At 39.8% G+C, this 13977-nt stretch overlaps 1 protein-coding gene across 1 annotated transcript in view; it reads left to right on the top strand.

Moving 5' to 3' along the window:
• The window catches only part of fam222aa (family with sequence similarity 222 member Aa), a 55771-nt gene that overhangs the window by 19530 nt on the left and 22264 nt on the right, over positions 1–13977 (top strand). Inside the window, exon 2 of the mRNA XM_026261459.1 lies at positions 11354–11517. Coding sequence (XP_026117244.1) covers positions 11406–11517 — 112 coding nt within the window. The 5' untranslated portion in view covers positions 11354–11405. The remainder of the gene's footprint in view (positions 1–11353; positions 11518–13977) is intronic.

Raw genomic sequence — 13977 nt, 5'->3', positions numbered from 1 at the left:
CGTTTGTGTTGACTTTAGTGCAATGTTTTACAGATTTTTATCTTTAATGTGCAAAATCCTCAATATAAGGTAACTGCCAGCACAGGTCAACCCTGCTTTCTTGCTGGTGTTCCCAGAAGAGCCCTGGGTACCTTTTTGAGCCTCTGTGAGATTGGTGTAGAGATGGTTGTGGTGGTCACAGAGGGGACCGTTTTCTCTTAATGGAAGCACTCACTGGCTATCTCCTCAAGCCAGCCCAGAGCTAATTTGAGACAAGGAGGATGGGTGTTTGCGGTCTCTATGTGCTCTTCCCACCTCGCATGCTTTTATCACACTGTTTCAGTAGCTGAGGTTTGGTGGGGAGTGAGGGAGAGAGACAGAGTGTGGAAAGGGACATCTGCTTTTTGTGTCTCCTGTGTTCTTATCCTTTACTCTCAATTAAGAAGATTTAAAAAGACAGTGTTTGTCTTTGCCCACACTAAAGAGGGAGCCTCTGCAAGTGTGTGTCTGTGTGTCCAAATAGACACAGCTCAGCCTCTCTCCATTAGGCTGGGTTCGTTTGAGAGTATGGCGGCTTTCAGTGCGGGGGAGAAAACTGCAGTGACAGCACAATGAATAAATTGAAAAAGGCTTGTGTAGTAAATTGTCTTTCGCTGGTGACAAACGATCTGATAGGAGCGCGGAGGCTGCAGACGCCGCTGTCCCAGCAGAGCTGTGAATAACTGGCCTATCTGCTCGCTGCTTAGCACACCGGCCTCTCGCGCAAGCTTAATAATTTAAACACTGTGAAATATTTCCCCCCTGCGCAGATATGCCCGAGCGTTGGCAGGCGTTGAGGACGAGCTTTGGGAATGCCCCTTCAGTCTAATTTGGGCGACGGTGACATCCAGAGGTTTCTCCCTTTTTTCCCCCCTCTTTTGTTAGGAAATGCCCTTGTTAAACATGTGCCCATAAGTTTCACTAAGGCCTATATTTAGGAATTAGAATGACAGGAAGAGAAATTTACTGAATCGTTCTGTCGCTATCACTCTGTCGCTTCACCACTTTGTTTCACTCTATTCCTCTTTCTAGCCCCTTTCACACTGCATGTTGGACCCGGACAATTGCCAGAACATTGCCGGGTTGCCTTCTGAGAACGCAAACACATTCCAGGATAGATCCCTGGTCAGGGACCTAGTAACATTGGCGGGTTCAGTCCCGGAACGAGTTCTGTGTGAACAAAAGCCAGAAACAATGCCGTAAAGGGTGTTTCGTAGTGATGAAGCACGTTATCGCGCGACTCTTTACCAGTTGTTTTGAAGGCAGATCAATGTTCGCGACGAAAAAAATATGTGCAAACTGTAATGAAGCAGAGATCAGTCAGTTCTTTGAAACAATGTTTTATCAAGCCAACATTCAAATGTGTTGAGTAAAAAAAAAAAAAATGCTAAATTGTTACATTTATTGAAATTCTGCTTACATGCAAGCCGCTTTTATGCTGTTGTGGCCATGATCTTGCTCACAGGCTTTTATAATTTCTTCGGCTAAATTTCTCACTTGTCATGTAAATCTAGTTCCTCCTCTGTGGAGGTGTCCTCTCGCTGTGAGGGGTCCCTTGAGTCCTGGAAACCAATTAAAATATCTTCCTGTTAGGTCAGGTCAATTTAAAGCGGCTTAACTTTTTATTTGCTTGTTAGTTTGTATCTACACATACATTTCCTATGTGGATCCTTATACAGACTTCTGAAGGCCTCCAAGTTGCCTTTTGTGTGCCTTGGCCTATTTTATTTTTCTTTTCTTAATAAACTAGGGTTTTTAAGGTCCCATTTGGGCCTTGCAACCAATTACGCAAACTATAAAAAATTTAAGAGGGACAGTCTTTTATAATTTAATCCTAAAGTAATAGATTCTGTTAAATATGCATGAGCTTGGCTTTATAGATGAAACTGGAATTAATGTCTATCAGAGACCCGACCAGGAAGGCACAGAGGAAGGGAAAGAAAAGGAGATGGGGATATCTTATCATTATTCTAATAGGGTATGATTGCTGTGGACTGAGGCAGACTGTCTACGGCTAGACGGGACGGCCAGTTTAATCGTTGCAAGTATTGAGCACATTTGCCCAGGCTGGGCAAGCTGAGATGCTGAAAACCGATCCAGCCGTCCGCTTGTTCGATTGTCTCTGGGCTTTTTTTTAATTTATTTTCTAGGATGAAGATTGTGTTGTTGAATCGGAGGGAGATATGTTTTGAGGTCTGGTTTGTTTTTGGCAGGCTGTGTGACAGCTTAATGAGCAAGTTAAGGAGCGTGCATCGGAAGGTCAGGGACTGCCGATCAGAGCGGGAGTCGTATATCTCCACACAAAGTCTCCTCACCCGTATCCTGTACACTCAATCTGTCAATCTCTCGTCAGCTCTGCTTACCCCACCAACGGGCACACGCTGTGCTTGCCATACAAACAGATCTTTTCTCTTGATCTATTTATGGTAAATTCAAAGGCGCATCCAAGGAGAAAACGTTTATCAAGGTCTTCACAAATGTTCTAGACACGTGTGGATTGCCCTTTTGCCCTTTTATTTCCTATGTAAATTGTAAACCGAGACACTCTGTTGTGGGCTTCCACGGTACAGTGGATGTAGCTAATTGCGCGTCGAGTTCTGGGCAGAAGAGAAGGTCAGTTGCCGGTCCTTAACTTCCACCCTGACACCGCCATTATTCCCATAGCTTGCAGGGCAAATGTTTCATCTCAAGGAAGTCTGCGAAGTGAAATAAAGGAGCTTATGAAATATTTGATTATTGGGCGGCTGAAGTTTTGCCTTGGAGGTGGAAGTGCTTTTTCTCATCCCTGATGTATTTGGTGGTTTGTGGCATAAGACCAAAATGAATGGATGGTTCTAGCCGAGAAGGTTTCGAGAGGTTTGAGATTTGTCAAAATACCCGTCTACAATCAGAAGTCAGCGATTTAAGTATGAACGCAAATATTTCTGGTCAAATTCTTCCAATATCAAGGTCTATTATCTAGGTCAGGTGCTCTCAAAATTCTCAATTCCATGGCCCATCAGACCTGATGGTCTAATATGTATTATCATATATACAAGACCCATTTATACAGCAAAGAAAATAATTTTATTTTAGTACACTTTTTTTTCTGGATCCCTTTTTTCTTTAGTTATTACAGTTTTTTTTTAGCCCATTTAAAAAAAAAATTAAATCATGCTATACTGAAATATTTAATTGTATTTTAATACATGTTAATACACCATTTTCTGAACCCATTATTTTATTGTGCTTTTTTTCGTTACAATGTATCGATACATTTTTCAACACTATTTCAGTGAACTTCCTGAGCATCAACTAGTGACTCAATATGTAAACATGCTCATCTAGATTATGCTCTCCATATAAATTTTAAAGCTCTGTTCTTCTAATGTATGTTAATAATTAGGTAAACCTCATTTGTGTTTAAGGGAAAACTTATGCTATAGGAATAGTTCACACAAAAATGAAAATCAGTTACCCATCTCTAGAATACACAAGAAAAATGTTTTAAATATTTTTTGAACCCAAAAACCCAAAAGTCAAGTCAGCTCAACTTTTAGTGGCTATGCATTTTTAGACATGGTGTGTCTCAATACACTTGACGTTTGTTATCATTCACATCAAACCTGCAGCAACAATCTTAATGCTCCCAGACTGAAATGTGCACATTGGCAAAAAAACAATTTGCAAGCTACTGTACACTGGAGGGCATGATTTTCATTTTTGGATGAACTTTTTCTTTGAACAAAACAACTGAGAACATTAAGTCTCCTTAGCTTTAAAAGAGCAACCTCTGAGCAATATTTTTTCCCCTCTGGGTATATGTGTGTTTGAAGTGTGGATCCGGCAAGCAGAGAAGTTCAAATGTGACACCCAGGATTAAAGGAGGGCAGTAGGGCCTACAGGCATGATTTTGGGATATCTAACCCTTTTAATACACCGTGCCATATCCCGAAAACACATTTAACCACCGACTCAATCCCTTCCCTCGTTTTCAGCAGAAATGCATATTAATAGATTAGTGCGATGAGGGGTTTGTGGAAATGCTCGGCAGTTAAAACTTAGGTCAAGCTTTAGTTTCCCGCTGGTCTATTTTATTTAATTTTTTTAAGTCAATGGCCACATCCTATTCGCAGTGTAATTTAATCGGAGACTCTGTGGCTGTGGGCACTATCTGCACTCGGAATAAAGACAGAGCTGACGTTTTTTTTTTTTTTTACTAATCCTCAAATTTCTCCGTTCACCGAGCTACAGATCACTCCGCTGGGTGAAGACAATTACCAGCCTGCTTTTTCATGCTAATGCAATCTCTAACTAGATCTCTTCCTCAAAATGTGGGGGAGAAAAAGCGAGAGATAGGAAGAAGGAAAGGTTTTTTTTTTGATTAACATTTAATTACGGACAGTTCCCCGTCAGCGAAGCGGAGGGGTCAGGAGAGGAGGGCAACACACAGAGGGAAAGGGCAGGCAGTAATTTAAGATGCTGAACCCTGCTTAGGGACGTGTGTGTGTGTGTGTGTGTGTGTGTGTATGCCACCCTGGAGAGAGCGAGAGAGAGAGAAGGTCAGAGGGCACGTCTCATCATAAGCAGGGTTTTGCATGACTGCACCTATTCTTGAGTGCCTGCATAAGAGGTTTCAGGCCAAGTGTTTGTTTTGTGCTAGGATTTTATGACATCATCCTCATCGGATCAGAAACTCAGTCTCGGATGAATCTCCCAAGCCTCACTTGACCTCATGATCGTCAAGCTGTCAGTGGCGATTTAGGATGCTTTTCAAGACCAGCGGAGGAGACCTCACTAAACCCTCTAATGTTCTTGGAGAATATGACATTGGTTTGAGAGTCACACGTGTGAGTCAGTGGTTGTGCGATTGTGTCAGGTAGAGTTGACGTGTGTTTGGAAGCGATTTGCTTTGTATGTCATTTTGCATAGCAGCTTTGTCTCGGGCAGCACTGAACTGGGATGCCTTTTATTGAAGGCTTCTGTGCACATATCTGAGACTCATCTAAAGATTGGCATTTCACACACATTTCCTTTCTTAGTGTTCACCTTCATGTAGATACACACACAAGCGCGCCTGAATTACACACATACCTCACCTTCGCTACCTCATGTCTCTCGGAAGGGGAATGATAACGCGGGTCTTTATCAGGACGGCTGTGTGATATGGAAGGTGCCGGATATATCCTGCCTCTGGGGCAGTACAGGGCTGTTATTCACGCTCTCTCACCTTCTCTCTGATTATTGGACAGAAAACTGGTCATCTCAGTGGAAACAATGTCTGATAAAGCATATATATTTGAGTGTGCACTGCACATCCCTGCACAAAATATGTTTCTGCTTTGAAGGATCTGTGGGAGTGAATGAAATGGTGGTATGGTGGTCACATAATTGAATGACTACATTGTGTTTTGGCTAAATAAATATATATATTTTTTTATTATTATTAAAGGAAATGGAACATATAAAATAGAAGACCCTTGAATATTCACACTGACAAATGAATGCCTTCAGGGTGTGGGGGTGTTGTGCATACAATAGGCCATTGTTTTCATTTTGTTAATCCTAAACAGGGTCCTTGTGTTATGTGAATGAGCTCAGATATGTGATGGGCAGCACTGTGCTTTTTTTTAGTTTAGCTGCTCTTTTCTGGACAACCAATTGCTCTGATGTGTCTTTATTTAGATGTGTGACCTCTATAGACTTGGGCTGTACAGTCTGTCTTTTCCAATTTATTGTATTTAAATGCATTACAAGATCAAAACCATGCACATTGCTTTAGCTTGCATATTTATTAATTTATTGCTTGCTTGTATATTTTAGTTTTATTTAATTAATTTTTCTTTATGATTCATACGGTTCAATATTGGATATTTAATTGTGCATGCATTCGCTCACTATTGTTTTTCTGTTATTTTTGCTGACAGAATTTTAATGTTTTAATGAATTGTAATCTATTATTTGGATGAGGATAATGTGAAAATGTCCAAATGTCATTTTGATGATAAGAAAATATCCCTGGGTGTTTATTGTGAATGCATCAGCACTAACTGCCCTTTCACTGCTTTAGACGTGAAGTTCTTCCATGTGATCTCACACGCACAACAAATTCATTCAGCGTCTCGTCTCAGCGGCCAATTAGCTGGTGCTTCAGCCATCAATGTGACAGAATTAATGTTGGCTACTGTAGCGTGATTCAAGATAACGGGCGTGCGATTTGGCGTGCTGTGACAGAGATAGACTTTTTTCGCATTATTATCCGGCTCCCGCTTACGGGCCGCACTTTGGCTCGGATCGAGAGCCGAAATCAAGAATTTACAACAGCAATATGTTGTTCATTCTTCGAGCTGCAGAATAAACCATCTTCCATCTGCTTATGCTTGCAACAATGGCTGACCTGGATCTGACCCTGGAATGGAGGCGGCCCTTTAGCAGATGTGGATATTGTGTGCCAAAATTGTTAGCTATTGAAAGAAACTGTATGTATAGTGGAAACGCGTGCGTATATCATTTGTTTGTTGTCAGCAGGACTGTTTGCGCTCCGTGGGTTTTACGTCCTCTCCTGCATTCATGTGTTGTTAGGAAGCAACGGGTCTCCAGTGTGTGTGTGTCTTGTTAACAATTGCTGAATTTATGTCCCAGAGTGTGTGCATGTCCTCTCTGAAGGATTGTTTGTTTGTTTGTCTGTGTTTTGCATCCTCGTTTGTCCTTGTCCTGTTGCTATATTCGTGTGTGTGCGACTTGATGTGTTATTCTGATTAGTTTCTACTGTCACCTGCTCAGCATGTTCATGTGTGTGTGGTTTTTATATAATAGTGTTGAGTGTCTAAGTTTGTGTGTGTGCGCTGTGTGGTGAAGTTAAGGGGTCGGGGACTCTGTCTGTCCCTCTAATGAGCTCTTTCATTGCTTTCCATTCAGTGGTGCGGTGTGTGTGAGGGATTATGGGGGACTGCAGTGGCTGCTTGTTAAAGCCGAAGAAAAGGGTCTGGGTGTGTCGATTGGATTAACTTGTTTGGGCTTATTAAGAGGGGAGACACAGGCCTTTTAAAAGCACTCATGGAGCTCTCTGTCTCTCTCTCTCTCTCTCTCTCTCACACACACACACACACACACTGAGCTGGCAGGTCACCATTCAATTAGGAAGAGAAATCCCCCGCCTCTCCGTCCCCTCATCTCTCTCGGATATTGCAGACAAATGCAAAACCTCTTTCCTTTCTCCCTCTTTACATCAATGTACATAGATTCCCTACAGGCCGAGTCTATACTGGTCATAATGGAGGATTTTATACACAGGAAATCAACTTTTAGCCATCATGCTTTTTGTCTTAGGTTCTTTTATCCGCACTTACACCTCTTTCGTTCTCACCTTCCCCTCACTTTCCAGCCTATCGATATTTTCGCCTCTCCAACAGAATTGCACTTCAGAGAATTCAGGGGGCTCAGGTCAGCGTGAGGTTAATTCGTCCACCGGAGATCTCGGCATGCATCAGACAAACTAAGTGCATGTCTACCTGAAACTGTATATTGTTACATGTTCAAAAGCACTTTCATTACGGAAGCTGATTTATGCACAGGCTAGGCTTTGACCTAAGCTGCATGTATCTGTTGGAGAATTTAGTGTTTTTGTCCTAAAAAGTTTTATTGTAGTTTGTTGGTTCACATTAAAAGCAAAAATGCTGCGTGGTGCTGCCCAATCGCAGTCTATCAGAGCACTGAAGACTTATAATAAGATGTCAGCCCAACAAGAAAAACTGGCAGCAAGTGCATTGTGTATTTTCTAGAAATGCACAATATGTCAGTACCATATAATTTATCATCCATTTTTTATCTATTTTTTTTATAGATGCATTGGTTTTTATGGGATATTTTTGCTCATCTTTTGAACTTCTACATTATCTTTGGTGTCATCCAATGCGTGCTTAAAAGTTAAGGTCAGAGGGTAAATCTTAAAATTATTATCCATTTTACATACTGTACATGCCTAAATTTTCTTTTAGAATTTAAAACAATTGATTTCGTTTTTAGGGTTTTTATTTTAAGTTTTAGATGCAATGGTGCTGAATTTTGTTCATATACTTTAATAGAATATTTTAATTGCATATGCTCATTTATCCCATTTTTTGCATTTTGATCACCTTTGCCGCCATCTAACACTCACTTAAAAGTTAAGCTCAAAGATTTTAACCTTATGTTTAAAGATTTTTACAATAAAATGTATTTAATAACACTGTTAAAAGTAATCTTGGATTACTCAAAATTAAAGAGTAGTATTGAATTGTAATATAGGCAATTTATTGGTTATTGCCCTTACATGAAAAAGAGATAGTATCAGTCTGAATTGAAATATATGTGCATCTCTACATGTGATTGTAGCGCTAATTAAAACTTCTTAACCGCTTTTAAAACAAATTTCACTGTGTGAATTTTCTCTCTCATTTTAAAGTGTTTCATAGAGATGCATTTAGTTTTAAAACAATGTTGCACTGAACCCTTCTTCTGTGTTAGTAGGTCTGAAGGCCTTTTGCAACATGAGCCTTTACCCTAACCAAGGGACCTAACACCAGGATGTTCAGGATGGATGTCTATGGAATCAGTGTTGCTATAAGGCTAAATATAAAAATCATATGCTAAAAAACATCAAACTAAAACCATGCTGTCTCGGTTTTAGCCATCCAAGCACACCTTGTGTTTCTTATAGTGGTGCAAGATTTCAGTGGTATCTAGAATTCATCTCACTATTTTCAGGAAATTGAAGAATGCGTGAGTTTTTTTTTTCCCAATGGAAAGCTTATAAACCCTCTAGTTTATAAGAATAGTAATTTGCAAATATATTAGGTGGCTTGTATCTCAGGAAGTACACAAACAAGTGTAATCACAGAAATCTTCCTACATTTGCTGTTCATAGTGCTGAGCTTGTACTGCTTTTGATTGAAGAAAGACGGCAATGAGGATTGCATCGGTGGAGATTTTATTTGGTGTTGCCATTGATTTATTCAAATACATTGATAAGCACATGTTAGCTGACATGGCTACACAATTTCAAATCGCATGCCTGTTTACTATAAATGAATATTGACAGGCAGAAAGACAGACCTGAGTCGCTTGCCGATCTCGTTCTCATTCTTTGCTCAGTTCCTCATCATCTGCTTGTATTCACATGCAGATTTTTGGGAACAGAGTCTCAGGAAGGGCTAATCCATTTCCCCGCTGTGACAGAAAGCCATTGAGGAAACCGAGACAGAGATGTTTACCAATGAGCTGCGATCTTTAAATAACACCGATTTCACATGTCAGTAAAACGGAGCAATTCAACACAATCTTGGATTGCATGTTTTCAGTTGTTGTTGTTCGCAGTTTGAGGATTTGTTCCCTCTGAAGCTCTGACTGAAAAGATGGGAGGTAAAGGGTTGTCAGACATTCTTACTGAGCTCCAAGAAGTTTCTGCTTGAGTTTAATCACATCGCTACCTAAAGAGCTGTAAGAGCCTCTAGGATGACTTGATTTAGCCAAGTAGTATATGTTCGTAGATCTTTATCTGGTGCTGGATAAAGTAGCTATAAATTATAGTGCTAGTTGTACGCATAACCCTAACTAAACAGGGGGATGATGGGTTAAGAATGTTGTTCAAGCACTTAACCCCAGCCATAAGCCTAATCCTGAAACCTGATTGGTTGATACAAATGCTGACCATGTAAGCATTACACCAAGGTTATTATGGGTTTGAATTGTTAATTTCCATTTATTTCACTTTATTGGTCTTTATTTATTTTTTTATTACAATCACAGCTGTTTTTTGTTTAGGTGTATTTTTTTTCTAGATTGTTTATTTTTTATTTTGCATGTAGTATTTTAGATCTGCCAAAGTTTTATAGTATATCATGTTGAACAAATTAATTTTGGGACATTTTTGTATACATTTTTTGAAGTAATGACAGGGTAATAATTTAGTTTTTGTATAGTTCACTTGAGAGACCTTGACTTGACTTGACTTGTCAGTGAAGAACAAAGTACAATACACTTGCACATTTGTGCTGACATGAAAGTCCTGATCTAGGTAGCTTTGTGTTTTGATCTGGGTTGTATCTAAAAGGTTGCAAGTTCAAACTCTCCTTTGTGTCCTTGAGCAAGGCACTTCACCTAAAGTTACTCCTTTAACTTGCAATTAGAAATTCTTTGCTAGTCTGAGAGTCGGCTGGTGGGTGGGTGCTGCCTAAAACGTAGTCAGATGGTCCTATACCGCATTCTCCAACAGAGCTGCTGTTTCCTCTGTTGACTGCCTGGCAGCGCGCCCCGTTTTCTCTTCTCCCTCTGGAGTGAAAGAGCTGAAGATGGAGGGATGCAGAGTCGGAATGCAGCCAGAGATTTATGGCCCGGGGGGAGATTGATTACGCCCGTCACTGGCCCTGATGTGCGCTTGGCATTTGCCCCCCACCCAACTCATCAGCATGTTACACATACACCCACACACAATATGGCATTTACACTCCAAGCAGAAACTCCTGGAAACTGCCTCCCAAACCTTTTTGGACAAAACACCATCCTAGTTGGCATCTGAACTGCAGGCAGACTCTTTCTCACTTTTGACATCCGCATCGTTTAAAAAACACATAGGAAGTGTTTCAGCCGGTCAGCGCAGGTTTTTGTTCTTAACGTGTGTGTTGTGAGCAGTGATGGGTGCTTTATTCCTCTTGTGACTGAAGGAAGTGATGGATGGGTGCTGTGGGATGGCCAGGAAGGAAGGGGCTGCTAGATTCCCATGTGATGCAGCAGGTGTGTGTTTGCAATTCAGCCCACAGTCAGTCCAGAGGCAGCTGGAGAAGCATTAAAATGCCACCTCACATACTTCTCTGTGTATGTATCCTCCTCTTGTGTTTCACAGGTGTGAGTTGAAGAACTGGATAAGGAATACAAATACACGTTGGAGCCGTGGCATAGTAGTTAGCTCTGGTGCTTTAACACATGCAAGTTCAAATCTGGCTTGTGGCATTTCCTGATCCTTTTCGTATTTTTATTTTAGTTTACACTTTTAATTATTTGTATTTATACTTTTTAAAATACTTTGAATATTTATGATTATATAAATGTATAGTTGTATTCATACTTCAAATATTTAAAATAACTTTAATTTAAAAAGTTTATACATTAAAAAATATATATTTTTAAATAATTATTTTAATACTTTTATTTACCATTTATTTATAATTGTTTAATAATTTTAATATTAAATTTTTTTATACTTTTTTATAATTTTATATATAAAAAAAATTATTTATTTATTTGTAAATCAGTATAATTCCTGCACATCTTGCTTAATCGGACTATATCACTAACAATTATGTTTTTCTTCATTTTGAAGGTCGGCCTCGGCAAACCAGTGTTTGTAGAATCGTACCTGCGTCTGCGCAGTCATGCTGGCCTGTCTGCAGAGGAGGCAGACCCCTGCACCCCAGCACGCCACGGCCGTCTGCAGCAGCAGCAGCAGCAAGAGTCTTGAGCAAACGCAACACATCCACCGCAAATGTGAGCAGAGTTTAGATTTCTTGTTTTTTAATTTTTTTTATCATAAATGGCAAGAACAATGACAGCAGACTGTTTTTTCTTTCTAATTGCTGGCACAGTATATGAGATTTACTTACTTCCTTCTGATGGGACCAAACATTTAGACTGAATAATTAAATATGACTGTGTAGTTAGGCATTGACGACATTTCAGATGAGTTCAATGAACTTTGACAATAGACTTTTCTTTCACACTGTTCTATTAACAGAGATTTGTTTATGTCAGTGTGATGTAGCACATCCACGACCCCTGAAATGTTCACATCACATTCATTTCATGCCCCAAGAAGCTTCACTCAGCTCACAGTGGCATTGTTTAGACATGAATAGTTAACATCTTGTTTTTTGCAGCCTTGATTCGAGTGTTGCTGGCTTTTGTCCTTGTGCTCGAGTCTGTTCTCTTCTCCTATAGTATTTTATTCTCCACTCTACTGTAGTGTACTCTACCGCAGGGGTTTTTGATGCCAAATACCCAGAAAAACAATCGTCCCCTTGAATAATTGAAGAATTGGCTTTTATACTCCCATTGTGCCAAAGCAAATTGTTAACATTTCATCTGAAAAATATTTCCTTTTATGTTTTTTTCACAAGTATGTGCAGATTTTTTTTCTCTAATTCATAGTTTTGAATAGAATAAAAAATCAACAATTATCTTTATTTCTTTCTTTTTTTTACCAGTCTTTAGAAAACTTAAATTAAATGGTAATCTTGTCAAATTTGTTGAATGAAAGAAAGAACTAAAATAAACGAGTAATATATTAAATGCAAGTTCAGTTTGACAGCTCTTATAATACATTTTACAAACAATAATAAATAAATAAAATATAACTTATCATATGTTTTACAGACCTCCTAGTACCCTATTTTGCCTTAAAGCCCTTGTTTGAAAAAGCCTTCTCTTCTGCACTCTAGCCGAATCTGGTCTGCTTTATATTATTTTATCTCTATTATACTCTACTGATCCTCTACCTGTCTATGTGCAACTCTGTTTAGAATGTCTGTGCAAGGTCTTGTTGACCATATATGGAACATTTGTAGTGTGTTTGTCTTTATTCTTCAATAACCATTGAATCTGCAAGAATAAAAGACTTTACTGCTGATGTTCCCTGTCATGGCTTCAAGGCTTGTAACTCAACCCTGACCTTCAGGTTAGGATTTGCAGTGATGTATGTCCTTACAGACCTACCCGTATGCAAATGTACACATGGTGAAACAAATCTGCTCATTTTCCATAAATCGGTTTCACACATATGCACGAGTAACCCATGTAGAACAGGCCCTCTGGTCACCACAATGTATATTTGTATAGATTTTCATGTGTATGTCTGTGTTTGTTCAGGGTTTGCAGGAATTTTACAGATTGACCAGTCTTGTTCTGGCAGGCTCTGAGATTAAAGAAAGTAAAGCACAGCCTAATGGCTATTATTTCTGACTGAAGATCCCTGGGCTCTGCTTAAAGCTTCAGATTAGACTTAAACTGAGGGAGCTCTTCCTGTAATGAGAGAGAGGGAATAAAGGAAAGAATAGAGGGGAAGAGGGGGTTGTCCTTCTTTTAGAATGTTCCATATGCCTTCAGTTCTGTTTTGTTGGTGTGGCTGTATTCCACATGCACAAGCTGATTACGGTGAGGACAGGCAGACGAGCAGAGGAATATTAACTTTTAACCACTATCCCTTAGGTTCAGCTCTAAGCTTAGTGCAGCTTAAAGGTAATAGGATGGCATCGTCCTCCTGCTGCTGTCTGATCAGCATGGCATCGTTCTGCTTTCTCCTTCTTGGCAAACAGGAAAAGGTTAAAGGGACAGATTTTTTGGGGGAAAGCACATCCATGGGCATCTGCTGCCTTTGTCTGAGATCTTTTAAGTGTGTGTGTGTGTGTGTGTTTTAATATAATGAATATTGAGAACAGAGAGTGAAAGAATGTTATTGGTAAAATGAAATGAATGGGCGAATGTATGAATGCGTGCATGGACAGAAAGACATTAAAGGGGGGGTGAAATGCTCGTTTTCACTCAATATCCTGTTAATCTTGAGTACCTATAGAGTAGTACGGTATCCTTCATAACTCCAAAAAGTCTTTAGTTTTATTATATTCATAAGAGAAAGATAGTCTGTACCGATTTTTCCCGGAAAAACACGACCGGCTGGAGGCGTGACGTGTGGGCGGAGCTAAAGAATCACGAGCGCCAGTAGGCTTTTGCGTTGAGAGCGTCTGGAAGCTGTGACACAAAATGACTAAGCTCCACTTTGTCGTCTTTTTTTTTTTTTTTTTTTTAAGCTCTACATGTGGAAAGTGCAGTTTGATGACAACATCGCATGTTGTTTACTTGATGTGCTTACACGCCGACAGCTAAGTTAACAACACAGAGATATTTGAAGCAGTTTTACTCACCGCATGCGGTTCCAACACACGATCGTGACCC

Source organism: Carassius auratus, unplaced genomic scaffold, assembly GCF_003368295.1.
Source record: "Carassius auratus strain Wakin unplaced genomic scaffold, ASM336829v1 scaf_tig00215868, whole genome shotgun sequence".
Lineage (NCBI taxonomy): Eukaryota > Metazoa > Chordata > Actinopteri > Cypriniformes > Cyprinidae > Carassius > Carassius auratus.
Note: the sequence above shows the minus strand (reverse complement) of the source record. Positions and strands in the feature narration are given on the sequence as shown.